The sequence below is a fragment of the Coturnix japonica genome, chromosome 2 (assembly GCF_054131305.1).
Source record: "Coturnix japonica strain WE chromosome 2, WE-NBRP24, whole genome shotgun sequence".
Taxonomy (NCBI): domain Eukaryota; kingdom Metazoa; phylum Chordata; class Aves; order Galliformes; family Phasianidae; genus Coturnix; species Coturnix japonica.
In genome coordinates this window covers 60,016,858-60,044,630 of record NC_140664.1, presented here as the reverse complement: position 1 = coordinate 60,044,630, position 27,773 = coordinate 60,016,858, and the positions used below count along the sequence as shown (strand labels likewise).

General features: G+C 39.4%; 1 protein-coding gene across 8 annotated transcripts in view; it reads right to left on the bottom strand.

The window, feature by feature from the left end:
* CNTNAP2 (contactin associated protein 2) overlaps window positions 1-27,773 on the bottom strand; it is a 568,010-nt gene that overhangs the window by 207,655 nt on the left and 332,582 nt on the right. For all 8 annotated transcript variants that reach the window (XM_085539942.1, XM_015854925.3, XM_085539944.1 and 5 more), the window contains one exon: window positions 6,216-6,322. In XM_085539942.1, coding sequence (XP_085396068.1) covers window positions 6,216-6,322 — 107 coding nt within the window. The remainder of the gene's footprint in view (window positions 1-6,215; window positions 6,323-27,773) is intronic.

Below are 27,773 nucleotides of genomic sequence, written 5' to 3'. Positions count from 1 at the left end.
CATTCAGATATAGAGTGCACAACAACTTAATTCAATTTATCAAGGATGTAATTAAAACAAATTTATAACTTATTGGAAAAATATCTTGTATATATTTCCCTGCCTCTTAACAGTTGAAATTTGAATTTCAAACATCAGAAGTGTAATTATATTATTACTACTGGTAGCATAATCCTGTCATACTAGACATTTTTTTTTTTTTTTTTCCTTCTAGGTGTTTTAAATCACCTCCACTAATTAATCACATTAAATGTCCCAACAGTATCTCTGTTAGCCTGATACAACAGAAATCATACATCTTTCCTAAATATTTTAACGTGTATTTTACAATATAAATCAGAACTTGGATATAACATTGGAAAATTTTTGGGGTAGATTTAACTGTGAGCAAGTCACCAAAGAGCTTATCAGACTCTTTGGTAGACCTTATCACTGTGAAACCCTGGAAGACCAGTGTGTGAGACAAGAGCAAGCAGTGTCTGTTTGCTTCTAAGGCTGGACAGGAAGTTCCATTCATATGCATTGTTAATCTTGTTATTCTTAAGGAACCTTTCTCCTTTATCAGAGTTTTTTGGGAGAAGCTGGGACCAATTAACTGATTAGAAGAACTGTTAGAGGAACAGGAATGTCTTGTTTGTAAGTGAATGGTATATAAGATGTATGCTGAACCACAATAAACACACTACCCTGATGCTACAAGAAACTAAGAGAGCTCTCTAACTCGACTGAGCATCGACAGAAAATGTAGAATTATTTTACTAAGAATAAAAAAAATTTCATGGAATTTAAAAAAAAACCAAGAGTTTTGAGGAACTCTTTGAACATGTAAATGCTGAAAGATATCTATAGAAAGAGCAGTAAGAGTCATTAACAGTGATGCAAAAGTCACAGACATACACACATCTGGTTAGAAGTCTCTCAGATACAATACAATACCTGCAACCACCATCAGTCCCAGATGGAGCCTTTTTCATACATGGACATCCTAAAGAGTTTGAACTTGAATAGTAGATTAATCAGGCTCACTCATAATCTTACCATTATCTAAGTAACAAGAACAGAGAATTAAAGAAAGAGGGAAGCAAAAGATTTTAATTTGCTGATTCAAGACTAATTTTGTTGTTTTTAATCAAAATCTGCTTTTCTTTGTAAAACTAACAAGGCTCAGTAATGGTAGGAATAAGTGTTGTTAGTCTGGCTGCAGTAAAGTCAACACAGATATTAAGAAGAGTTCTCAGGAAACAACACAAGTAGAGCTGAATGTGAGGTTTTGTGGTGGGTTGCAGTGTTTCATTTTTCACCAGATTCTTTGTTCAAATACTAATTGCATCTAGTAGAGACAAAAAGCTATTTCCCACCTCAAACTGACTCTCCAGAAAGCTGTATAAAATACAAAAATATTTTCAGTCTTTATCCTAAACAGACTGTAAAATTCCTCTCACATGTAAAGGCAACTGTTAAAATGGGTGGTTTAAAATAAACTGCAGAAAAGAACTTGGAAATTGCAGTTATGGAGGCTCATCTGTACTTAACTGGTGTGTTCAGCCCAGTTATAAGATGCAACTGAAATGTTACTTACGCTACTGATGGCAATACAATCCTGCTAGGACTTAGTGACAAGATCTTATGTTCTGTAATGATGTTTGGAAATCTATTCTGTGATCTCACCCAATAGAAAGCAACATCATTTATCTTCACATTTTTAGAAGAACGGAATGATTGTCTGACACAGCATAACTCACTGTAGAATCCAGAAACACTACGCTTTAAAGCTAGCATCTCTGTGCACTTTTTTAAAGCTGTATATGTACTATCTTGCTTCCTCCGCTTTACTGCAATCTGTACAGGATGCTAAGTTAAAACTAAAAAAAAAAACAACAACCAACCAAACAAACAAAAACCAACCAACCAACCAACAACAACAACACCAACAAAACTAACAACAACAAAAACACCAAAAAAACAAGAAACCCCAACCAGAACAAAGAGAATAAAAGAGAAAAACCTGCTTCTTCTTCCTTCTGGAAAATTCTTTACCTTATTTCAACACTTGCACAAATATTACACCTTTTTAGGAAGCAGGACGAGCAGGATTGCTATGTGAAAGGGACAGGGCAGTTCCCACAGGTGACCCCTGGGCAGGTTGTGCCCTCACTGAAGGGCACTGTCCCCAGGATGGATAAGGATAGTGTTGGTAGCCCAATGGAAATTCATTCCATGTGAGGAAATTTGTCAGGCCCAGGTAGCCCAAGCATGACAGGAGGGCTGGACACAAACATCCCAGGAGAGCTCAGGGTAGACTGGTGGGTCCCAGAACCAGCCACAATTTGACCAACCAGGCCCATGGACAGATAGTGTAGGAAGTGGACTCAGTAAGTATATCAGGCAACCGGGATGTATTAGCACCTTCAGGGTACATGGCTTCTTCTGCACAAAACTACTTCTTTAAATCCCAGACAAAGCAGATGTTTATCAGAGAGTCACTAATAGGCTTATTAAAAATCCAGACTGAAAGTGGTATTTTTTTGTTATCACTGCATTAGGGGAAGAAAAAAAATAAATTAAAAACTCTTCTTGATTTCTTATTCTCAGGAATATACAAAATGAAAGCTCTAGTAAAGAAGACATGCATGACAATGCATACACAAAGTTTAGTATGTTACTTGTGAACAAAGGATGTGAAAGAAAATTGATCAGTGGAGGACTGTTTGAGAGACTGAATGAAAATACACACAAGGAAAGTGGAATATGCATTAACTTTTTTCTTCAGTCGCTCCTTCTTCAGTAAGTTAGCAAAGAGTCTCAGAATACCTTGGATGTAAATAATCTTTCTGCTTCCAGTTTGTCAGAATGTCCATAATGACGTTTCTGAGAAACTTCAACTACTTTTGATGTTCAATCTTCACTTCTATCTTTTTCAGGAAGGTAGTTTAAAAAAAAAAAATTAATTAAAAATCCTTCGTAAGGATTTATGAGTGCATACAGTAGTTCTGAGTAGATGGAGTGTTCTAGAATAGCTGAGTTACAGCCTCTAGGTTAAGAGATAGTGGGTGTTGGGTTTAGGTAGGTGTGTGTATAGGTTCACTTGCGTACATTGGGTTTTGCGTAGTGGGTATACTCATCTGCTTGGGAATTAGGATGGTATATAATGAGTGTGATGCAGCAACAAATTGAGAGAAGACTTAATGGCATCCATGTTTGCCAAAGAAATAGAAAAGAGGTGTTACTTTGGGATCAGCCTATGTATATTATGTAATTATTATGTAATATTATGTATGGAAAAAAAGCCATTTTGCTTCACAAGTTTTTCATTCAAACATTTTTCTGTTTCACTTCAGGAGTGTTATCCCTTGGGTTTGTCTTTGAATTTCAACTTCAAAGAAACCTAAAAAATGTATCTGAAATTCAGTCAATTGTTTCAGATAGAAAACTCAGGATAATGTTAATTTCTCTGACTAAAGCAAAATCAGTTCACTGACAAAAACTTTAAATACTGCAAAATTACACTGCTCATTGAGCAAAACTCAAGTTCTAGAAAATCACAAAGTACAGAATTAAGATGTCCACTAAAATAGTCTTGACTCCAACATCTTTGAGGAATATCTTGTTATATACAGTACAAACACTGGAAACACTGAGAAAAGAATTATTTTTCTGCACAGTATAAGATTACGCTATTAAACAAATGGTTTTAAGTAAAATAATATTGAACTGACATCATAGCACTAAGTCTACTTGAACAATTTCCTGCTCCATAGAGTAATGACACGTGCTACATTTTATAGCTTTTTCACTCAACTCATAATCCTGTTCAAAATTACTTTCAGTTATTTTTATACCCTACACCAGTTATCATTCCAACTTCTCCTTTCTCTTCTTCCTTTTTCTTTTGTTCTGCTTGACTTGTATTACCACAAACATCAGAAATCTTGTGAGAAAATGAAAGGTAACACCATACAGATTCAAGTACAGATACACACTGCACAAGTAGGAAAGGACAGACTGGGTCAATATCATTGTAACAGAGATGAGGCCCCAAATCTCAGGATAAGCTAAGTACAACCTTAAGCAAACATCAACAAATTCCCTTATTATTTGGATCTCTAATACTTAAAACATGCTTGGAATATGCTGATAAGTATTGGAATACAGATTAATATTGATTTCTCTATAAGGGCAGAGTAAAGGTTCTGTAGATCTATACTTCAACATTATATTTTTTGTTTTTCACTGATTTTGATGCCATTGAATTGGAACTCCAGAAAATCACAAGACTTCATATATTGTGACAGGATGTCCACTGAATAATGTTCTGCTCACTCCATCTTCATAGGAAAGAAAACTTCTAAAACTATAGCAATACAAGTTAAAAACTAAAATGAGGATATTGGAATATAAACAAAACAAAAACTTATCCATCTAAGGTAGAAACTTCTAGTGAATTAAAAAGTAAAGGTTGAAAAATGTATCTATGAATGACATGGATAAAATAAACCCATATGCTTTATCCATCCCATAACTAAATACAGGACAGTAGACTCCAAATTCCCCTTCCGGTACTGCAGTGCAGCAGTGTCCTTTACTTTCTAATTAAAGTTTATCCATAAAATGCTGGTGAAAATTCTATTAAGGGAAATGCTTACAGCTCCATTAGTTCTGTTCTATTCTAATGACTGTGATTTAAGAAGTTACATCATCTATTTATCCTTGTTGCTTTCTTTTGTGATACAAGAAGGAAAGTTAGACTTGTTAGGTTATATGTTAAGACATCATCTAATTTCCCAGAAAGGAGCAAAGCAAGTCATTAGCCCAAATTATAGCCTGCAAGGCTGTTCAAGGTCCAGACACCAGTAAATGGGAAGACAAGGATCTAAGGCCAGATACAGAGTGCACTGCCTGAGCCCCATCACTGGAGGAATTCACCATGTGTGTGAACTATTCCAATCCTTCTCACATGTTTCCCCTAGTGAATCTCCATCCTGCTCAGCCACTGTTGCTCAATATAAATGAGTGCTCTGTGACTTCTGCAGCTTGTCACATACACGTGTATGTGGTGCACCTGTGCAGTGTGTGCATGCCCCTGTTGGAAATGCATGCAGCTGCAGGAATCTTGCCTCCGTCAGGCTGTTAGATTCAGCATGAGACATTTTCCTTTAACGATCTCACTGGTTTTCACAAGTGTCTACTTGCTAGATAAACTATAATTAATTAACTAAGCTTCCATCCCTATATTTCTCTAGTTAAACATCTTAACAGCCTATCATTTGCTCAGGAAGCATATTTTTCCAGATGTCTACGCTACAACAGTAAAAGCTCTGTGTATATAATACTTCCAGAAATAAACATATGCAGTTTTTGTTTTTTTCATCAAAATACTACCTCATTCTAACTTATTTCCCAAGAGTAAACATGCCATCACTATACATGTTTACTTTTGGTAGGAAAAGTGTTGCCATGTTGTCCTCAAACACTGGTACCTCCCTTTAATAAACAATTATTTGCCATTTAACTCTTTCAATTTTACTAGCTCAGTTGCCAGATCATGAAGGGCTGTTACACTTGTATTCACAGCTGTTATATTAAATACATTACTTCCCACACTAATACAATATTTCAATACAGAATAGATTTTTGTTGATACTCAGACACCTGTGAATTATCACCATTATTCTCATTGCTTTTTTTGGTTAAGAATGGAATAATCTTGTTCTGTCTACCTTTCTAACGTTACACTGTTGTAGCTAAAGAATATTATATTAATTTATATCTTTATCTACATGATAAAATAGGAATTCAAATTTTCAACTGTTCAGAGGCATCTTTATAGTCTATTGAATATTAAGAAACAACTTGCTAAAGAAAGAAGAAAAAGTAAGTACAGGAAATATTTTCTGCATCTTTCAGATATTTTATAACACTTCACTTGGCAGATGAATATTCTGCTTTTAGTATATAACCGAAAGAACAGAAGAATTCACGGTACAGAATAGTGCTCTATAAGTGCAGCCCTAGGAACACAAGATTGAACATGATGAATTGATCTTTTCCTTCCTAAAAAACAACAACAAACAAACAAACAAACAAACAACCCCAACAACCCACCAGGTTACAGGATGTTTAGCAAACAGAGAGGAAGACTGAGTTTTTAATTTCAATTAGAAGATATCAGTGCCTTCCGTACTCATTTACAGTTTTGAAATGTCAGGGTGGCTTACAGTTATGACAAGTTGTCCCACTGTACCCAGTTCCATCACAAGTGCACTTGAAGCTATCCCACGTCTGGGTGCATTTGCCATCATGTTCACAGTGATTGGGCACACACCTGTCAGGTTAAGATACAAAGAGAAACAACTACATGAGCATCAATGAGCATGGCTAAACGGGAAGCTGTACAAACATTACATCACATCCATGCCTGATATCCTTGCTATGCATAAAATAACAACAAACACACAAGTATACAGCAGATGATTAATTTGCAGCCCATGAATAAATAAATAAATAAATTGTAATAAAGATGGAATGCAATCACCCATCATGAATTAAGGCTCTAAACTAAGTGTGGCTGGTGCTTAGCTGTCAAAACCAAAAGAACATCACAAGGTGCAATCCCTTCTGCTGTACCGGTAGTGTTGCATTTCACGGACTACAGGTCCATGATTGACTGAAAGTTAAGGAAGGAACACCAGTGATTTTCTATTGATTCTTCTATTGCCAGAAATGGGATAAAGTGAGGTAGATTGTCTGCTGGTTAGTAAGAAACTTACTATTGCTGCATTACTAAAACAAGGTTTTACAGTCTTCAGTATTAATAGTACAACTGATTTTTCTTCACAGGGATTCATGGCAAGCATTATTCTCCTTTATCCTATCCACTGGGACATGGACATTGGGATTGAGTGCACTCTCAACAAGTTTGCAGACAACACCAAGCTGAGCAGTGCTGCTGACATGTTAGAGGGAAGGTACTCTGACAAGGACATATAGATAATATAGATAAAGTCCCCTGAGTCACAAATTGGAACTTGACTCAAACCAACCATGAGTCAATGAGATGTAAAAAATATTTACTAATGGTTCATACATTTGACAGTGTTCTCTCTGAGCTGAACCATATGCTCACAAAATATGTAAAATGCATATTCATTTAAAACCCTCTTCCCTTTATCTACGCACATCTCTGGTCTTCTTAATTTGTGAGATTTTGGGATAAGAAAGAAGATTTTAATTTATAGTTGCTTAGGATTTATCAGAGAGGAATTTCTTCCCTCTCTTCATTGTAATCAACAGGATCAATAGCAATAATGAACAGTAGCAAAGAAATGAATGACCCCTTTCACACTTGACTATACTCTAAATCATGACCGAGAGTATTTATATTACTTGGTAAAACTTAGACATCTGCTTTTTGTTTGTTTGTTTGTTTGTTTGCTTTTTTTTTTCCTCCTTTTACTGTGAAGATTCTCCCATCTCTAAGCAGCATGTTTGACGTGCATTCTACTATTTAATCAATTTTATATTCGCTGAAAACTGATACACAAAGTAATAACTCATTACCTAGAACTTGTTCAATGAACTGTTTTGATACCAGAGGCTTACTCATGAAGCAGTAAATAGGTGCAAGAGTGTGTATGTATATTTGTGTGATCATGCATAAACATATACAGACAATTTTATTTTTCCCCAAGAATGATGATAATTTCAGGCTTCTGAAAATTGAGACTGCTTTCAAAAAAACACAAAACATTCATATGAACTGCAAAACTGTTTTTAAGGACAATTTAACAATGAGGATAGAACAGTTTTAATAACATGGATTTGACTATAAAATTACAATAATGTGATACTGGTATGCTTAATTTTTATCACAAATACAGTATTGCTGGGAACTTATTATTCTGTATAAATAGCCTTGTGATTGCCCTATAGGAAAACTGAAAGACTATAATTTGAATGTAATTTAGAAGCTCTTTATTTTTCTATTTTTCAGGCACTCCAATTTGTTTTATTTTAAACTTTGATTTTGTCAAGGTTTTAGATTTCATTAATAAAAATTTACTACAGAAATTCAGCACACAAAAATAAGACATAAAAGAAATAGCATTGTACACCCAACACAAGTTGCTAGAAAGCTCTTGCAACTAGCCTACTACTTATTCCAGAAGAATAAGGATAGGCTGGAAAATAGTGTTACAAAATATATTTTAAACAGAAGAGGAGGAAAAAAAATATTCCTACACAATATTTTGGTTTATCTCTCCAGACAGTTTGGCTTGAAATATTGCACACTTCCTTGAAACAGCGTTCAGTGGAAAGTACCAGTTATGATTAATAGAATAAATTGAATAAATGTAGGAAAATATATTTGATTTTATTTAAATGAAGGTGCTTTGATAATTTCAGTAGATATTTACTAAGGTCTTCTCTTTACCTTTTAATTACAGACATTGTGTCATATGTCAAATAAAAAGAACTAATCATGGTCACTGCTATAGAAATGGTTAGTCTTCTTAATGCTTAACTATTCACAGTAACAGCTATTTTTTAAACAGCATTTCTTACTAGGAGAATTTTGTTCTTTAAGTTCAATATTTTTAAGACAAAATTTCTTATTCATAGGTATCAATCATCACTTGCATGGGTATTATAAAAATACAGTCTTCATAATATGGCTATTACAAAGAAGGATTTCTTTAATTCTTAAAATGATGTCTGGTAAACCTACTCAGGCAGCCCAGGCAGCCACAGCCAAGCCATCAGAGGAAAAAGACTTGAAGATTGCGAAGTTGATGACCTGACAGAGAAGCCAAAATTCCCCAAGACTCTAGAGGGAACTGGAGTCCCTATGTCAAACTAATGACTCACTGGTCCCCCCAAAAATGTGCAGCAGGTTATGGCATTAATAGGTACTGGAGCAGAAATATCAGTTATATATGGTGACTCAAACCAATTTTCAGGCACTAAGGCAATGATAGGTGGGTTTGGTGGGCAGATGATCCTCATAACCCAAACATGGTTGGTTGTAACTGGGGACTGGACGACTACCACCCCAGGAGTATAAGGTGTCTATTGCCCCAGTTCCAGAGTACATACTGGAGATAGACATCCTGTCAGGTCTGACTCTCCAAACCAATGAAGGAGAGCTCAGATTAAGGGAAAGATGTATTAGCATACAGGAGGTGCAGGCAATCATAAGGGGTTATGCAAAAATTAAACCTGTGTGTTTGCCACAACTGCACTGGATCACAAACACAAAGCAGCATGGACTACTGGGTAGCTCAGAAGAAGTTACCAAGACTGTGCAGGAACTGGAGAGAGTAGGAATCATTAGACCTGCACACAGCCCATACAACTCCCCCATATGGCCAGTCAGGAAGTCAGATGGTACGTGGTGAATGACGGTAGACTACAGAGAACTAAATAAAGTCACAACACCGATCCATACAGCCATACCCAACATTGCCTCCCTCAAGGTTACATTAAGAACAGAGACAGAAACATATCACTGCATTTTGGATCTGGCAAATCCATTTTTTAGCATTTCAATTGCTAAGCAATCTCAAGACCAGTTTGCATTTACATGAGAGAGCAGGCAGTGGACTTTTAAAGTCCTATCTCAGGGGTGTGTGCATTCACATACTTTTTGTCATAATTTGGTGGCACATGACTTGGCAAGTTGGAAGAAAACATCTACTGTCAAAATGTACCACAAAATCGATGATTTGATGCTAACCTCTGACTCAATTGAGGCATTAGAGAAGGCAGTACCATCATTAATTACTTATTTACAGGAAAAAGGATGGGCTGTAAATCCACAAAAAGTACAGGGAGCAAGGATATCAGTTAAATTCCTGGGTGTTGCCTGGTCAAGTAAGACTAAGGTGTTACTCAGTGCAGTCATAGATAAGAGTCAAGTGTTCCTGGTTCCCACAAAACTGAAGCAGTTACAGGAGTTTGGGGGTATATTAGGATATTGGCAATTCTTTATACCCCACCTAGCACAACTCCTAGAACCTTTATATTGATTAACAAAAAAAAAAAAAAGTATGGGATTGGGGTAGAACAGAACAAGAAGCATTCCAGCAAGCAAAAATAGCTGGTAAACAGGCCCAGGCACTGGATATATTTGATCCAACCCTTCCAGGCAAACTAGATGTGCACATAACCCAAGAGGGTTTTGGCTGGGGTCTGGCAGCACCAGAGTTCCATTTGAATCCTAATTGGGTTTTGGTCACAGATTTAGCAAGGAGCAGAAGAGAGATACAGCATGGTTGACAAATAGTTACTGGCTACCCATTCTGCATTGCAGGCAGTAGAACCAATAACTCAGACTGCAGAGGTTATTGTTAAAACAACTTTACCAATTCAGGGATATGTAACCCTAGACCTAACCCACATTCCTAAGACCAGGGTGGCCCAATCACAAACAGTAGTACGCTGGTCCCCAATCTTAGACAGAGAAGCCACCTGTCATCATCTCCACTGAAGGAAGAACTAAAACAAATACTTGGGCCAGTAAAATACCACAGTGAGACACTGGAGGAAATAGTGGTTACTTGTCCAAAGAAGAGTCCCATACAGAAGGGGAAATACCCTATCCCAGAAGATGCCTGGTACACAGATTGGTCCAGCAGAGGAAACCCAAGTAGGTGGCAAGCTGTCTCATATCATCCCTCAACTGAAACAATTTGGTTTGAAGAAGGAAATGGACAAAGTAGCCAGTGGACTGAGCTATGAGCTGTGCGGATGGTGATAACTCAAGAGCCTGGTAACGGTGCACTGAATATCTGCACAGATGGTTGGGCAGTCTACTGAGGGCTCATGCTCTGGATAGCACAGTGGGCCACTCAAGATTGGACAATTTATGCCCAACCTATCTGGGGCAGATATGTAGGCTGATATATGGAATGTGGTTAGGCACAGAACCATACAAGCATACCACATCTCTGGACTTCAACCCGTGCAGTCAAGAGGCAATGATGAAACTGGCACAGTGGCTCTAGTTCAATAGTTAGTAAGTAAATCAGCAGAAAATATAGCCCACTTGCTGCATAGGAAACTACAACATGCAGGACAGAAAACCATGTGGGCAGCAGCTAAAGCATGGGGGCTGCCCATGCAGTTATCAGATATTGTCCAGGCATGCCAGGACTGTGACGCTTGCTCATGAATGAGGCTGAGAACTCTGCCAGAAACTATGGCCCATCTCGCTATAGGACACAACTCATTATAACAATGGCAAATTGATTATATAGGTCCTCTTCCTCAATCTGACGGGGCCAGATACACCCTAACATGTGTTGATACAACAAGCTTACGCCTATCCTGCATCAGAGGCAAACCAAGCCAATACAATCAAAGCTCTAACTCAGTTGATGGCATCATAAGGGACTCCTGAGGTCACTGCAAGTGATCAAGGCACACATTTCACAGGTGCAACTGTACAGAAGTGGGCTGAAGACAACAACATAAGATGGAAACTGGTGGGCATGAATCAGAACAGCTACAGGTCCTTGAAGAAGATATGCCTCTAGGAAGATCATGAAGTGCTGGCTCAACAGAACCATGGAAAAGGTTGTTAATAATTGCTTTTATTGTCATAATATCCTACATTGCAGCAGGTATTATACATGCATCACAATGTACACAACATATATTTTCAAGTCACCCCCTACCAGCTCAGTCATTGGTTAGTGCCGTGAAGGACTGCAGTACAGTGGAATTATAGAGTCACAGCCTGAGACAATGAGCAAGGTACGGGAGTACATGAGTACCTGGAGAGGCAGGGAGGTTCTGGAACCACCCTACTTCTGTGCAATCTGAGTCTGCGCAGGTCCCTGCCTTCCACCTGCCCTTTTCTCTCCTGCAGCACGACTGTACAAAAGGGGAAGGTCACATTCCTCAGCTTGTCCTGTTCTTCAAGTTGTTACAAGGAGGGGTGAGTTAATTGTAGGGGTTGGAAGGGACCTCTAGAGATCATCGAGTCCAACCCCCCCGCCAAAGCAGGCTCCCTACACCAGGCCACACAGGTAGGCATTCAGACAGGTCTTGAAGGAGACTCCAGATGAGGCCTTACCAGGGCAGAACAGATGGGCAAGATCACCTCCCTTGACCTGCTGGACACACTCTTTTTAATGCACCCCAGAATGCCATTGGCCTTTTTGGCTACAAGGGCACACTGCTGGCTCATGGCCAACCTGTTGTCCACCAGGATGCCCAGGTCCCTCTCAGCATAGCTCCTCTCCAGCAGGTCTTCCCCCAGCCTGTACTGGTGCATGCAATTATTTCTTCCTAGGTGCAAGACTCTACACTTGCTTTTGTTAAACCTCATCCGGTTTCTTACTGCTCAGCTCTCCAGCCTGTCCAGGTCTTGCTGAATGGCAGCACAGCCTTCAGGCGTGTCAGCCAATCCACCAAACTTCGTGTCATCAGCAAACTTGCTGAGGGTGGTCACTATCCCCTCATCAAGATCATTAATGAAGATGTTGAACAAGACTGGACCCAGCACAGACCCCTGGAGAACACTGCTAGTTACAGGTCTCCAAGCAGACTATGAACCACCAGTGATGACCCTCTGTGCTGTCAGTCAGCCAGTTCTCAGCCCACCTCACTGTCCACTCACCTATCCCGCACTTCCTCAGCTTTGTTACAAGGATGTTGTGGGAGACAGTATCAAATGCCTTGCTGAAATCAAGATAGACTACAACTACCACCCTCCCCCCACTCCACCCAGCCAGTGACAACATCGTAGAAGGCTATTGGCTTGGTCAAGACCTCCCCTTGGTGAAGCCATGCTGACTACTCCTGATAATCTCCTTTTCTTTCAATTGTCTGGATATGGCATCCAGCACAAGCTGTTCCATCACCTTTCCAGGATGACTGGAGGTTTTCCCTCCAGTTTCAGGGCTTTTAACCTATTATATAGAGGCACCTGGAGAACCAAGGTAGGTCAGGATGGACATTGCCTGTGTCACCGATCTGGGACCTGCTGCCATTCCTCCTCTCCTCTCAAGCTGGCTTTCTCAGTTTGACTATGGCAAGCGAGAGGGTCCACCACAGTCTGAGGGGTGCAGTCTCTGCATCCTTCTTACAGAGAATTACACCAGCGGTCAATCTCAAACTTGCACTCTTGGATGGTTCTTAATCTCACTACCTCCTCCCTAAGCTCCACCAACAGACTGAGCATCTTATCAACCTGCTGACAATCAGTCTTCTGGTTGGAGGCCTAGTCAACATGAAAAACAATGTAACTGTATTTAGTCACTTGTTTGGTTGGTTCCAGATCTGTCATTACTATTAGATACATGTTTGTTTGTTTTAAACCATTAACTGCTATGAACATCCCAGAATAAACCAAAACAAATCCTAAAATTATTTACTAATGAGTATGGCACTGAACATTTGCACTTACTGGTTGTCTGTTGAAATATATAAATTCTTCATGCCTTTTGGTGAAAAAAGTAGTACAACAATTGAGCAGATCAACACAACGGGAGGATCAATACAATAGAAAGGTGCTATAAAGAGAAAAAGATAGCTTACCCATATCAGAAGATTCTAAGTTTGCAGAGGAAAGTTCTACCGAAGAAGTATCTCCAGAAAGAGAATCTACCCCTGGGGCAGTCAGCCATTAATGGGGGGTCTAAGAGAGGGTGGTCTAAGAGAGGTGGAGCCAGGCTCTACCCCTTCTGGTCACACAAGGTGAATTGCCTTCACCTGTGCTCCCAGGGCTGACTGCATCCTTTCCTCAGCTGATCAATCAGTGGTTTAGGACATGACACAATAGTGCCCATACACTCCACCCCTTCATGGTGTGAATTCAACTGGGGGGTGAGGAGGGTTGGAGAGATCCAATACACAGTGACACTTATACAATTGCCGTTGAGATGCAGTTTGACATAATCTTAGACAGGTTTGTGGTTGAAGTTTATGTTCTCCCATGGGCCAGTGCTTGGTGGTGTCACTGGAGGCCAGCAGTTGTTTGGTGCAGGTCCATTTTATGCTCCATCAGTTCCACATAGGCCATCCCCAGGTTTCGTGCTTGATCTCACAGCAACACTGGAACACTTTGGTAGCATTTCACTCCTTTGGTGATCCTAGGCACTCAAAAACTCATGGAAAATAATATAGATGTTTCAGGGGTCCCAGGAGGGGAAAGTTTGCTGTCCAGGGCAAGATACAGGCCATATTTCTATCCTGGATCAACACTTCAGCGTGCACTAGGGCATGCATAACTGTATCTGGCACCAAAGGAGGTGTCCAGATCAGCCATAGGGATATGATGAGGGTCCCCTTAGTAATGAAGACTGGAGTGTTGCCCAAATGTCAATAGGCCATGTACCTATTACCAGAGGAACTACCAAGCCTCCCACCTCCACTAATCTTCCCCAAGATGTAAGTAGAACACACAACTTAGGCTCTACCTGCACCTCCCAAGGCCATTTTTTTCTATGGGTTCCCAGATCTAAATTCTCAGGGGCTGGGAGCAGAAGATTATTTTAATTACCAATCAGGGGTCTTACCTGATTATTTGAGCCCATAATCTAGGTCCTAAATGGGGAGGCCCATATTGTCTATAGCATTTTCAGAGCACAAGGTCTGCCATTTCTGAGCCTTTCATTTCAGTCCTGCAGGGTTTCATAGAGTCTGTTTGTCCACCTCTGCAGAAAATGAGAATCTGTCTTCAGGACAGCCTTAAGAATACCATTATAGCGCTGAATAAGGCCTGATCTTGTCAGATTATATGGCAGGTGGTATCTCTGTTCAGTGTTGTTTTCTTCTGCCCAGAGTTATATCATTGCACCAGTAAAATGGGTCCCTTGTCCACTCTCAATAGCTTGAGGTGTCCTGTGGGCAGACATCAGTTTAGTAAGTGACCTGATGGTATACGCCTGGTTTGCCTTTGGTACTGGATAGGCCTGCAGTAGCCCACTTCCAGTATACACACGGGTCAGGGCATATCTCTCCCCCTCAGATGGAGGGAGGGGACCAATTTAATCAACCTGTCATTGTTGGAGAGGATTGTGTTCTCTAGGACCCAAGTTGTGTGGCCTACTTGCACCCTGAGAGAAATTACCAGAGGTGGGAGGCTCAGTAGTCCCTCTGGTGATAGGAACATGGCCCAAGGATATTGTGGTCAACACTCCAATCTTTATTGCTAAAGGGACCCCCATCATGTCCCATGGCAGATCAAGACGCCTCCTGGTTATGTAGCCACAGATATCCGGCCAAAGGGTCTGGTACAGGTGAATGGGGCATGTGCCAATACAAGCTGAAGTGTTGACCCAAGATAGAAATACAACCTGTATCTTGCCCTGGAGGGTAGAACTTCCCCTCCTAGTACCTTTGAAACATCTGTATTATTTCCCAAGTCTTTGAGCCACCAAGACCTCTGGAAGGAACAAAATATCCTCAAAGCATTCCAGTGTTGCTGCCACATCATGTGTAATACCTGGTGATGACCTACGTGGGACTGATGAAACATAGATGGACTTGCACCTCATGATTACTTGCCTCTAGTAACACCATCAAGCGCTGGAAGAGCATGAACCTTCACCAAAGCTCACCTAATCATTGGTTCACTCTGTGAAGGGGTGAAGTGTATGGGAAACTGTTGATCACAGCCTGAATCTCTGATTAACCACCTGAGGCAAGCAATGAGTCAGCTGTGGGAGCACAGGTGAAGGTAATCCAGCTGTGCTACCGGAAGAGGTGAAGCCTGACTCCACCTCTCATAGATCCCATTTAAGGGCTGACTGCCAATGTGTGAAGGACAGAACTGTTTTTCTTATTTGTCTCAAAGCTTGCTTTATGAATGATAAGATTCTGACTGGCAACTGCTAACTATCTAGGAGAGTGAATGGTGGGTGTTATTGTGCCACAGTACCTCTGCTTATGATTGCGAAGATAAGCAGAAGCATGACAAGCAGTCTTCTTCAGGGGTGCTGCTCGAAGGAGCTGACCACTGCAGAAGGTGATAATGCTTGTGTCTGGCAACAGAGGCACCCCTCCTTGCTGGCTTATCTGTGGGCCAGGAATGTCACAAAAGCTGGTTTTAAACCATTTTACAAAGAGTGTTTGACTAAGTGGGTTTCAGAAGATCTTCTTTTTCCTGCTTGTTTGGAAGTTCAGTGTTTGCTTGAGATACGTTCCCAAAAATGCTGAGCTGTAATCCTCAAACTTCAAAGAAGAGAAAAACAACCCCACAGAAATGGGGGATAATTGGCCCTCACTAAACTGGGGACTTTGGAGACAAACTCCCAAAGACACCTTTGACAGATAATTCCCTGAGGGGAAAACCTCTTTGGAAGAACCCCCGAGGCTGGCTTGCTGCAGAGCTCCCTGGCTTTCTCTCATCCCCTGTGGTGATTAGATGAGTTCCTGAGATCAGCGAACCTACTGTGTGCCTCGCTGGACCCGCGGTGGTGACTATCTCTTTTGCTTTCTGCAGAGACTCCTTGCTTATATTTCCTACCTTTCCTATCGCCTACCTTCCCTTCCCCATCTCCCTGAAAACGGCTAGGACTTTAATAAACTGGTTGGACCAACTTTGAACTGTTGCTTCTTAATCTCACGCTGGGTATACACGTATCAAAGAACCTTGCCTCCCTCCTATAAACTGGAGCGAGACACACTGAGGAAGGATTTCTCCTCTGGGGAATGCTCTTTCGTGTTGTTTACTGCAAGTCTTCAACACTGCTAAGCATTTCCATTTTTTTCCTATCATGATAATCTTTCCTAATAAAACATCAGTTTAAACATGTTTTCCTGTTTATTGTACTACTGTAGAACTGTACTAATGGATAGGCCATTCCTGGGTGGCCCACTGCACAATTCAAAGAGTGAGCCCCTGATACACAGCCCAACTCATGATACCATCAGTGATTTCCTTGGATATAATCATCCACATGAATTGCAGTTCTGCCCTTTGTCTACTCTGACCATCCCCCTCATTAACCTGATTGTTTCAGTTGAAGGATGGCATGCTATTGGTCATTAATGGTCTTGGTTTCACTTTGGAGCAAGCATTGCAGTTTCAGTATGCCTGGGTGACATCAGACAGTTTTACAAGCAGCCACTTTGTTTTTGGCCTCAGCTTCTGATGTAGCCAATGGGCAATTTTCTGAGATGGTGAATCTTCAAACCATTGGATTCAAGCCAGTGTGTCAGCTTCATTTTTTCCCAGTGACGGTACTGGCTGGTGGTCAGAAACATGGTAGGCATGTATGATAGTGTGTCTAACTACATTCCATATGCCTAACTACATACCTCTACCCAATAGTGGTCAGGCATGAATAGTCCACTCCTGGGTGGCTCATTGTGCAATACGAAGAGTGAGCCCCCGGTACAGAGCCCAGCTACCTCTGCAGATGTTCAGGATACCATCATTGAGTTCTTTGGTTATAACAATCCACACACACAGCTCACGGTTCTGCCCATTGGCTATCCTGACCCCCTTCTTCAAACAAGATTGTATCAGTGGAGGGATGGCATGCTACTAATCTCTACTTGCTTGGGTTACCCTGCTGGACCCACCCATACACCAGGCATCTTCAAGAATAGGATAGTTCCCTTTTTGAACAAGACTTCTCCAGTGGAGTGACCACTGCCTCTTCTGGCACACCACTGTGATATCTCACCAGGCCTAGGAGCTCTTCTTTCAACTGTGACTCCTCCAGCTGAGATAGGCAACCCACTGTGCTACTGTCTCTGCTCAGGCCATGTCTGTCTTAGGAAGGTGGGTCAGATCTTTCATCCACTCCCAAATTGGCAATAGCTTATTGTCTCTACTGCCTGTAATGTGGAGTAGGCAGCCAATAACCTTTTCAGTCATGCTATACCTCTCTTCTGCTCCTTCCTTCCTTCCTTCCTTCCTTCCTTCCTTCCTTCCTTCCTTCCTTCCTTCCTTCCTTCCTTCCTTCCTTCCTTCCTTCCTTCCTTCCTTCCTTCCTTCCTTCCTTCCTTCCTTCCTTCCTTCCTTCCTTCCTTCCTTCCTTCCTTCCTTCCTTCCTTCCTTCCTTCCTTCCTTCCTTCCTTCCTTCCTTCCTTCCTTCCTTCCTTCCTTCCTTCCTTCCTTCCTTCCTTCCTTCCTTCCTTCCTTCCTTCCTTCCTTCCTTCCTTCCTTCCTTCCTTCCTTCCTTCCTTCCTTCCTTCCTTCCTTCCTTCCTTCCTTCCTTCCTTCCTTCCTTCCTTCCTTCCTTCCTTCCTTCCTTCCTTCCTTCCTTCCTTCCTTCCTTCCTTCCTTCCTTCCTTCCTTCCTTCCTTCCTTCCTTCCTTCCTTCCTTCCTTCCTTCCTTCCTTCCTTCCTTCCTTCCTTCCTTCCTTCCTTCCTTCCTTCCTTCCTTCCTTCCTTCCTTCCTTCCTTCCTTCCTTCCTTCCTTCCTTCCTTCCTTCCTTCCTTCCTTCCTTCCTTCCTTCATTTTAGGAAAATAAAGTACTTCAACAGATATGCAGATCATTTTTGAAGTATTTCACATTTTATGGATTAGTTACTGTGTCTCCTTTACTGCTTCTACTTTGGTGGAAAAAAAAAAAAGAACAAACACATAGGTATAAGTCTGCAAGTGTTTACTGGGAGCATTAAAAAAGGAAAGAACATTTTTGAAGGAGAAACTTCTGTTTGTTGAAATGTACTCCTAACATCAAAGAGTAGCATGATATACTTCTATCAAATCAGGAACTTCACTTATTTCAGAATATTAAGTGCACTGCTCTAAGACAATTGCCTGTTTCCTTTTGTGAGAAGTTTTATATGCAACTATACTTTGCAGAGCACACTCCGTACAAACATAGTTATGAAATATACTACTGGGATAAACAATACTTACACAGACAAATAACAGTAGCAAAGAGAAAAGCATTAAGTCATGAGACGTGGAGAATACATGCTACAAAGTATGTAAGAAGAATACTCAATAACACTGATATAAAGGTCTTTCTAAGGATATAAATATAAAATAAAGGCTTTCCAAACAGCTAAAATAAGAACATCAATAAGACACACAAGGTTGCTACTCTAATGAAAGAGAATAATAATAAAGATCATAATTCATTTTCTGCTATTTTCTGAATAACTGTCATGGCTAGAAAAGCATTAATTTATTGGAATAGGCCGACATACACAAATTTATTACTAAGTATGAAAAATTAGGATGGCAAGTCCAAATAAATATTGTCAATGCTAAACACACACAAAAATGCAGCTGAGGGCCATTAATTGACCAGACATTGGAGTAGTTACATTTCCACTTTACCAGTGATTTTGAGCAAAAGCAAGAAGCCAGCAGGGGATAGTAATTATGCTTGAAGATTTGTTACTGTTTTCATAGATCCTGAATCAAACAATCATAAAGTAATAAAAGATCAGAAACAGCTACTGATTATTCTTTCAGCAATGCTTTGGATGGGTAAATTTAATATAAATTGTACAATACCATGCAGGAGATTAGTATTAGTATTAGTATGAACTGTAATTTCAAAAGGTAAACAAACTGAATAGAGGGTGAGAGATAAAAACATCAGTACACTCTAGAATTAACTGTATTGGATCTAGTTTAGGAAATAAGTAATTTTATTTATAGAATTAATGATTTTAATGTTAGTTTGTGTAGTGGAACTGATTTAGTCCATTGCTAGACTTCAGTGAAGGAGCCACAAAGGAAACAGCAGAGCCAAGGTTTTTTGTACAATTAAAAAGTGCAGAAATTGAAAAGGTCCTGCTACTGTAGAGAAAAGGAGCAGACCTTTCTCTCTTGTACTGTTAGAAAGAAAATGGATTTTAGTAGTTGGATTTCATTTTTCTTTTGCCCAGAAACTACTGCAGTATGCTGTTTTGCTTGTAGTAGAAAAGTGAAAAGGAAAGTGAAAATAACAGCTACCCTCTGTATAACTGACAGTGTATTTGCAGACTTGGTTTGCAAAAGAGGAAGTTAAAGTACATACTGTTCCTCTAGTATAACAGTATAAATTGATTATATTTCTGCCGATTTTGAAACCTATACTTAAACTCCTTTATCAAAATGGAAAGCGTATTCTTTGCTGTTCAGAGCTCTGTGTTTAGCCAACATACCAAAATGCATACAATTATTTGCCATCACTTGAGTCAGCACTTCTTAGTACTATGCTCCTTGTGCTCTTTTTTCAGTTGACACTGTTAGACACTGATAGTTTGATTGTTGCTGAGTGACAGGTGCATGCCCTGGATCATTCCATGGTGAAGACCTGCTCACTGCCTATAAAGTTGTCACGGTTTGAACGAAAAATCCACCTGTGTCTGTGACAGGGGCTGTGGGCCCCGCAGGGGCCCTAGGCTGAAAGGAAAAAAGTTAATTAGGAAAAGAAAACAGCGGCAACGATCTAAGGAGGCACACTTATTTACTAAATACTATATCGAAATACAGGATAACACAATATAATACAATATAATTGAAAATTGAGCTAACGAATCAAGCAAAATAGGAGAGAGAATGAGTCCCGTAACCGAGAGGCCTACTGTGAAATCTAGGTGAGACGGCTGAAGGCTCCCACACACTCCCCTGAACGCCAGAACTCGAAAGACCTCAGTCTAGTCTGTGACCAAGTTAATATAGAGTCCAGGTCCCGTGACCTATCGTGTTGTTCTCTGGGAAATGTAGTCTTCTTCTATAAGTTGCAGATTCAGTAAAATTATTCATGCTTTATATGATGTTATGATGTGGAATACTGATAGCAAAATTACAAAATTATTAAACCATGACAAAAGTGCAGGGTAGGGTGCTGGCTACATTGCAAGCTGTGATGGGCCACATGCAGTCCACGGGCTGGACATGCCTGCACCTAAAGCTGCCAGCAACCTACATAAACTTCACTGGCTTTTCTTCTTTAAAGGGTTGTCACTGATAATGTTTCCTGAATTGATATGCCACATACAGCAAAATTAGGTGAGCAGTTAATGTAATGTAACTTACTTTTTTATGGGGTCCAATATAAGCTTGTGGACAGAAATCCTGCTTCTTTAGGGCTGCTACATTTTTCTGTAGGAAAAATCTGAGAGCAATCAGCCTTCAAAACTCAGCTGAATGACCAGGGAGTTACTGTTTCAAAGGTATTATTACGGGATCTGTTCAATATTTACTGTTTAGTCTCATGAGAATACAAGTTTCATATCAAGTTTCATATCAAAGGGAGAGCTTTGTAGAGATTTGCTCAATGTTGACATTGTTTCTAATAAAAGATAATAAAATCATTAAGCATGAATATACAAGCAAACCCCTCCAGTAAATAATCTATATAAGGGAAAACAATAAATGACTTTCCAGACTGAGCTTTCAGTTATGATCTTTATAAAAGTTATAGATTACTTCATTTCATTAAAATTCCCCTACAGTGATGTGCTAGCACATGACAAAAGAAGAGCAGATGTTCTGTGAAACAGATTTTAAAATTTTTACTGTTGACAGCTTTTTCAAATCCTTGCCTTATTGCTCTTAACAGATTACTAAAAGAAGGTGGGTGTGTGCCTGTGTGAGTGAACCACTTATTTCTCATGTACAAATAAAAGTCTTCATTGTAGAACATCCAGTGTGTTCTTAGGCAGCACACTGACTCACAACCATGCTGGTTGAAAGAGCTTGTTGGAATTGAAGATGCAAGGATTAAACAGTAAGGTTTCCCCAGACATGCTTAAGGATAACTCAGACAGAAGGTTTATAAGAGTTTGATTAGCAGACAATATTAAATGCTTCTGAGTCAACTGGATAGTCTCCCATATCAACTCAGGGATTCTGTTATAAGCATGGAATAAGAATGCACTAGCATGTACTCCTCCTTCCAAAAAAAATAATAATGATAATTCAGTCTCTTGGAAACAACTAGATAGAGACAGTTATGAAGGACTGTTATATGTTGATCATCCTGCTCTGGGTAGGATTTTCAAGTAAGGGCTCTCTGGAATCTGTTATATTTCCCAAAGTGAAGACAGCATCTACCACTCCCCTCATTCACCTCAAGATTAACATCAGAATTTTAAACTGAGGTCTTTTGTGTTAACACATTATAGAGTCTAAAATTCCCTGTAATAGTTAGTGTAAACTTTTCATGTAGGTGTGCAGTCTGTACATGGCAAAGGAGAGGAAGCAGTATGTATATACTCATTTAAAGTTTTTAAGAGAGATAACTCTGAACAAAAAATATATATGTGAAATAGAATGCTTTGGGGGGGAAGGATAGGTAAAGTGCTCAAATTATATTTATCCCTGTATGGATTGCATTTCCTTGTGACCTAACAAAATATTTGATGCATAATTTGTATATTCTTATCAGGCTCACCATAAACCATTTCCTGGAATGACCTTTGACCACCACACTAAAATATGTAGATTATCACATTGTCCATAAGTCTGCTTTACTACTTCTCCTTCTCAGTAATGTACTTAAGTGTTAATGAGGGAAACATATTGAGTTCTAAAGTGATTGCAGCCTTCACTAAGTACTAGAGAAAAGATTTTATTTCTCTCTCTATTCTGTAGTAGTGCACATCTATCCACTTCATGTTGCCTTTTTGAACATACATTATTTCTTTATTTGCTTTTAATCTCTGTTCTCTCTACTCCTGAGTATATAGTCCCCAGCTTCCAACTTTATGTGCACCTTTTGCTTCCAAGGTGTCCTCAGCTTTTCTCGAATGTGTTATTCAATCTATTTAATCTCTTGCCACACTTTTTAAGAAGAATAGAAATGAAATGATCATGGATTATTTCTCACAAACTTTAAAAAAGAAATCTCAGAAAGTTTTATGAAAGAGGATGTTGTTCTTTATACTACGCTACTTAAATATTCACTTTTCTTGCCTTCATTCCTCTTTCAAGCACTGGCCAGTATCAGTTTCATCTCTACATTCTCAACAGGCAACTGTTAGTCTGGATGTGGCTGTCCTTGTTGAAATACCATCAATAAATCTTGTTTGCCAGGCTCAGGAAGAAGCGGGAGAAACCAAACTGATCAAGGAAACATTCTGAAACCATTTCTCTTTTCATAGGTTGTTTCACAGAATTAACATATATTCAGCGTTCACTCAAACAGGTAATCCATAACAGTTACCAGTCTGACTTATTTTATAACTAGCAACAGTAAGTCAATTGTGTTTTTTCTGTTTCCAGCTCTATGTTAAAACTTTTTAACATTTAATTATTACTACTTCAGTGTATTTTACTGACCTGTCTTCAGATGAAGAAAAATAGTGATGAATCCTAAATCTCTGGGGAAAAAAAAATCCTCCACAAGACACTTCCTAACTTTAGTAAGTAGCCCAAGTAATGAAATAAGCACTTAATAAAAATAATTCCTATACTTTCTGCATAACCCATCCACTTACACATACCTTATAACAAGGGAATATGATTCTGTTAGATAAAAATGAATCAAATGAAAAATACTTTTCTGAGAAAATTTTCCCATAAAGGCTACTATGATCTCCAAAACACACAAAGTCTCTAAGTATAATTTATATGAAGTGCTAAAGCCAGCTCATAGCAATTCACTTGACTAGCCTGCAAGCCTAAAATACTATTTAATAAATTGGCAAGAATTTATTTCATTAACTTTAAAACTTCCTTCTAATTAAGTACAACTAGAAGGTACAGTCAATCTCTTGATGCCAAAGTGCTGCATAAGCACTTTAAATCAAACAACGTATACCTGCATTTTATCTCTATAATGAACTTTAATTCTCATTTACTTCAATCTTCATCAGATTTTGCAAGCTAAAAATTGTCAGTTAAGTAGGATGAAGGCTAATTGCCTACTCATCCAAATTTTTCCAACTTCATAAAGGGAGAAAGTTTGTGAACATACAGGAAAACTTAGTTCATTCACTTCACTGGCATTTCTAATTTTTGATGTGTTAGAACGGACATTTTTTCCACAGTTAAAAAATCTTGAGGGAAACTAAGATAAAATGTCAAAAAAAAAAATCCCAAAAAACAAACAAACAAAAAAAAACCAATTAAAATCTTATTTTTGGCCACTTCTTTAGAGCGAGTAACCTTCCAGCTACATACTGACTTGTTTTAAAAATGACAGTTGTCACACTGTGGCACATAGGTATTAAAAGCATTATCAATGTTATTTGAGGCATCACCTATGTCTATAGTTATTTTTCTGGATTGAGATGGATCATGAATTAAATACATTTGAAGTGGTCTTATTCAAAGCCTTGTTAAAAGCTTTAGTAGTTTCACATGTTTTCCACATCAGAAAGAATTTCCAAGTAGAGGTACACACAGTTCCAAAGACAAGTAGGGACTGGACACTATTTTGAAATCATTTTAGTGTCTCCTCATTGTGATTCTGAGAACTCTATTTTAGCTTCAACCAGGTCAGCTGAACTTAAGAATTCTCTGAGACTGTGATAAGTTTGTTATGAGCAATTCTATGTCAATGTCCTGTGTTAAAATCCTTAAGTACAACTGTACCATGTTTACTGTAACAACTCAGGTTGTTAATGTAAAGGAGGTGTACAGGGATCTGTTCTGCCATAAGCAGTACAGCATGTTGATTACAGTGACAACAGTACAACTTCCATTGCTAATACAATTAAAGTCAAGGTACAGAAGCAGGGACTTCTTCAGCTCAGCACCCCCTATTCTTCTGCACTTCCCCCCCCCCCTCCCAAAAAAAAAAAAAAAAAAAAAAAGGATTTTAATGATATGTATACATACAGCTCCATGTAATAAACTGTTTAGCCAGTGGTAAAAAGAGAATGCTCTCTAGAATTGATGTTCTCTGTTAGTAAGATCTCAACCTGTAACTCTAGATGTAATAGCAAAACATCTGAGAGGAGAGGACTAAAAATAAAAAATAAAATAAAATAAAATAAAAACCATTTGATCAGCATCTCTGTTTTCCAAGTGTAAAACTAATGTAACCATTCTTTCTGCATCTTAAAAGATATAACTGATCATGCTGAGTATCTTTAATCTTATATTATATTAGATAAAACTGTCCCCTATCCATTCTGGTTAATCATGTAAAAATTCATCATTTACAACTTCATCTTTTTTTAAACTCCAAGCAAATGGAGGAAGTCTACAGTAAAAGAATAGTTTAGTATGACAACTCATCTTTTTTCTCAGTAGGGGTCTTCATAGAAGTGTGGCTATGAAAGCATTTCCATATTGATGAAGAATGAATTCTTCATGACACAGAATGAAACAATTATTTTTCTTTTCAAAGTCAGGAGGATCCCAGTATCACAGGGTAAGGGAAATGGTTGATCACAGCCTGAACCTCTGATTAACCATCTGAGTCAGCTGCAGGAGCAGAGGTGAAGGTAATTCAGCTGTGCTCCCAGTAGGGGTGGAGCTCGACTCCACCTCTCCCAGATCCCATTTAAGGGCTGACCACCAGTAAACTTGCATCTCTTTCTTGAGATTGCTCCTTTGTGGAATTCTTGTGGTGAGCCTCAACATCAGTGAGCAATTATCTTGAAGGCCTCAGGGTTGGAGAGTCCTTTTCCTTTCTTACCATCTGGCTATTTATTTCCAACTATATTTGTACTATTCCAACTGTATGTTATACTTGTATTATCTCCACTGTACAATTGGCAAGCCAGGCAGTTCTATCTGCCATATAATCCAACTGGGGCAGGCCGCATTGAATGGTATAATGGTATTCTCAAGGCTGCCCTGAAGACAGACTCCCAGTCCCTGCAGGGGTGGACAAAGAGACTATATGAAACCCTGCGGGACCTGAATGAAAGACCTTGTGATGGCAGACCTAGTGCCCTGAAAATGCTACAGATAATATGGGCTTCCCCACTTAGGATCCGAATCACAGGCACTGATAATCAGGTAAGACCTCAGATTGTGTGCCCTGGTGGCGCAGTGGTAGGAATGCCGCGTTACAACACCAGGGCCCGGATGTTCGAATCCCCCTGTGGCGCAAGTGGTAGAAGTGCCGCTCTGCAGCACAGAGGCTCGAATCCCGGCGGTTGGACTCGATGATCTCTAAGGTCCCTTCCAACCCTCACGAGACTATTACCTATTACCTATTGGCATTGAAAATAATCTTCTGCTCCCTGCACCTGAGGATTTAGATCCAGGGGTCCATAAGATAAAATGGCCCTGGAAGGCATAGGTAGGACCCAAGTGGTGTGGCCTACTTGCACCCTGGGGGAGATTGTTGGAGGTGGGAGGCTCGGTAGTACGCTCGCTGACAGGTACATGGCCAACGGACATTGTGGTCAGTGCTCCGATCTTTACTGCTAACAGGATGCCCATTATGTCCTTATGGCAGATCAAGGTGCCTCCTTTGGTGCCAGATATAGTTATGCAACCACAGATATCTGGCCAAAGGGTATGGTATTGGCAACCAGGGCAAGTCCTGGTACAAGATGAAGTATTGACTCAAGATAAAATTATAGCCTGTATGGTGGAGGGCAGACCTTCCCCTCCAGGTGCCTTTGAAACATCTGTGTTACTCTCCCTGAGTCTGTGAGCTTCTAGAACCACCAGAATGCATGAGATACTTAGTGGCACCCCAGATGGGACTTATGAAACACGATTGCTTGTCTCCAGTAACATCAATCAAGCACTGGCCCATGGAAGACCATGAACTTCCATAATCGCTCGGACTGTGTCAACACGCATCACAATGGGAAATATGTTGGAGCTCTGTAATAAGGAAAAGCTCACCTAATCTTTTGTTCATGCTGTGAAGGTGTGGAGTGTAGGGGAAACAGTTGATCACAGCCTGAACCTCTGATTAACCATCTGAGGCAAGCAATGTGTCAGCTGTGGGAGCACAGGTGAAGGTAATTCAGCTGTGCTCCTGGAAGGGGTAGAGCTTGTCTCCACCTCTCCCAGATCCCATTTAAGGGCTGACTACCACTAAGGTAGCATCTCTTTCTGGAGACGGGTCCTTTGTGGAGTTCCTACAGCTAGCCTCGACATTGGTGAGAACCAATCTAGAAGGCCTCAGAGTTGGTGAGTTCTTTTCCTTAGTTACACTCTGAGTTTTTATTTCCAACTGTATTTTTACTATACCAACCATACAATACTATACTTGTATTATTTCCATCATACACACAGGCATAAATATCCACCTCTTTCAAAGGCAATGAAGTTAAGATAGCAAATAACACACATGGTACTTAGCTAAATATACAATATATGCTATTATACATAATGACATACTGTTAAGAGTCATTGTAAAAATCTTATTTGAAATAAGACAGACTTGAAAATACAGTTATATTTTAAAGCTTGACACTACTACTTCTCAGTAGGAGTTTCTCTTAAAAGGTAAGATACAAAGAAATAAAATGGTTCATGGGAAAGCAACAAACTAGGTGGAATCTCAGTTATTACAAAAAAAACAACAACAACAAAAAAAAACAAAAACAAAACCTAAAGTTAATATGCACACTCTTCTAATTTCCAGTGATTGTAAAACTGTTACTCTGCTTGATGCACAATCTACTAGTGTATAGAAAGCAGAAAAAGACATGCTTTGAAATTTTGTTTTACATATAAATTCTTATGTTGGTTATATTTATTGTTTACAAGTACTTTTATATCAATTTTGTGTTTGTATATACTTAGCATATATAAAGGGGGATGGCAAAGTTGAAGGTAGCAGGAGAAACACAGTGTAACTCTTCATACATAAAGCATACATAAACATCTGAAAACTATTGCTTATTACATTGTATTATATAAACAAATATTATGTCTATTTTTACTATGTAATATTATAAAATGCATGTTATGTGTAAATTACATTAATAGTTCAATGTA